Source organism: Pundamilia nyererei, unplaced genomic scaffold, assembly GCF_000239375.1.
Source record: "Pundamilia nyererei isolate P.nyererei 1_Seehausen unplaced genomic scaffold, PunNye1.0 scaffold00083, whole genome shotgun sequence".
NCBI lineage: Eukaryota > Metazoa > Chordata > Actinopteri > Cichliformes > Cichlidae > Pundamilia > Pundamilia nyererei.
In genome coordinates, this window is record NW_005187484.1 from 2,098,347 (window position 1) to 2,099,883 (window position 1,537).

The following is a 1,537-nucleotide window of genomic DNA, read 5'->3' on the forward strand; positions in this document are numbered from 1 at the left end:
GTGTGTGTGTGTGTGTGTGTGTGTGTGTGTGTGTGTGTGTGTGTGTGTGTGTGTGTGTGTGTGTGTGTGTGTGTGTGTTCAGATTGATATTGCAGAAAGAGGGACCTCGATCTGTCTTCAGAGGCTTGGGGCCAAATTTGGTGGGTGTGGCACCTTCCAGGTAAGTTATGTGATACGTTGTGTTTTCTTACTGTTAGCATTACGTACAAAAGCACGACCTGATATACCCGTGTTGGTTTTGTTAATGCGTCATCATAACATAGGACCAGGATCAGTATTACAACTAAATCACGTTGTCTGAGCATTCAGTTTGCATTAGAAGTTAGCTAACAGCAAACTTAACTTGATAATATATTTATTATATTGGCATATATTTATATAATATGGTTATATATTGGCATATAATATATTTATTATATTATAGAGCCATTTCTTGTTCATTGCAAAGCTATGACATCCCAACAGTATGACTGGTCAGTTGCCATATTGATCCTGGAACATCAAACCGTGCTTTTATCTATATCCAAGCACTTTTAGCTAACATCACAAACACTCACACTCTGATGCAGTTGGGTCAACTCGGGATGGTAGACGACCAGTTCTACCACCTGAACCACAGCCGGCAAATGAGGGGCAGAAAGAGACTGTTAGTCAAGTACTAGTTTAATAGTTATAGTTAATTCTATCATCATTATTTGTTATCAGTTTCAAAACATTGTGGAGTCAAGCTGAACAGATAAAATGGTTTGCTCTGATGGTTTTATTCTTATCTTTTTTCTCACTGTCTTCCTGCATTATTATTTTGACCATCCATAATCCTCCATTTCATCTTTCTGAGTCATTCCTAGATGATGATTATCCCGCTATGTTCAGCTTCCAATTTTGGAACATGTGTCCAAATGTTTACTGGTTATTAAGATTCCGTATTCGTGGGTGAATTAATGACTGTTAGACAAGAAAATTTCCACCACCTTGCTTTAGTTGGTGTGGGGTAATTCTTTTGAACCGGTGTCATTGATCTACTCCAAAAAAATTTATTGTTACTGTGGCCAAGTAATAGCTAGGTTTCATTTGACGTAGACGTGACGTCGACGTAAAGCGCGAAATTTGACTGGCGGTCGGAAGTGAAAAAGATAAGCGCAAAATCACAGACAGACAGTACGCAAAATGCCTATGTCCTGTTGTGTTTACGGATGCTCCAGTAGGTCGACCCGAGAAACTGATAAACGGTATTTTAGGGTACCAAAAATAGCCCAACGAAGAGGAGAAAAATGGAAAATTCTAACCGAAAAACGTAGGAAAAATGAATTTTAAATTTACGTTTACAGTCGGGAGGAGCAGAGTCTGCCAATGCCCATGTCTGCAGCGACCACTTCGTCAGAGGTAATGTTATGTTTGCAAACGAACTTATTAGCATTAGGTTGTCGTTAAATTCTCGTTTACTTAGTGCTTTTAAGTTAGTAGTCTAATATTGACTTGATTGGGACTATAGGCTGCCCAAGTGCTTTGGATGACGAAGAGTCGGAGGACTGGGCTC

General features: G+C 39.4%; 1 protein-coding gene across 1 annotated transcript in view; it reads left to right on the forward strand.

Moving 5' to 3' along the window:
* Nucleotides 1–1,537, forward strand: part of LOC102213011 (solute carrier family 25 member 36-A) — a 16,126-nt gene that overhangs the window by 4,476 nt on the left and 10,113 nt on the right. The window contains exon 3 of the mRNA XM_005738356.1: nt 83–160. Within this exon, the coding sequence (XP_005738413.1) occupies nt 83–160 (78 nt within the window). The remainder of the gene's footprint in view (nt 1–82; nt 161–1,537) is intronic.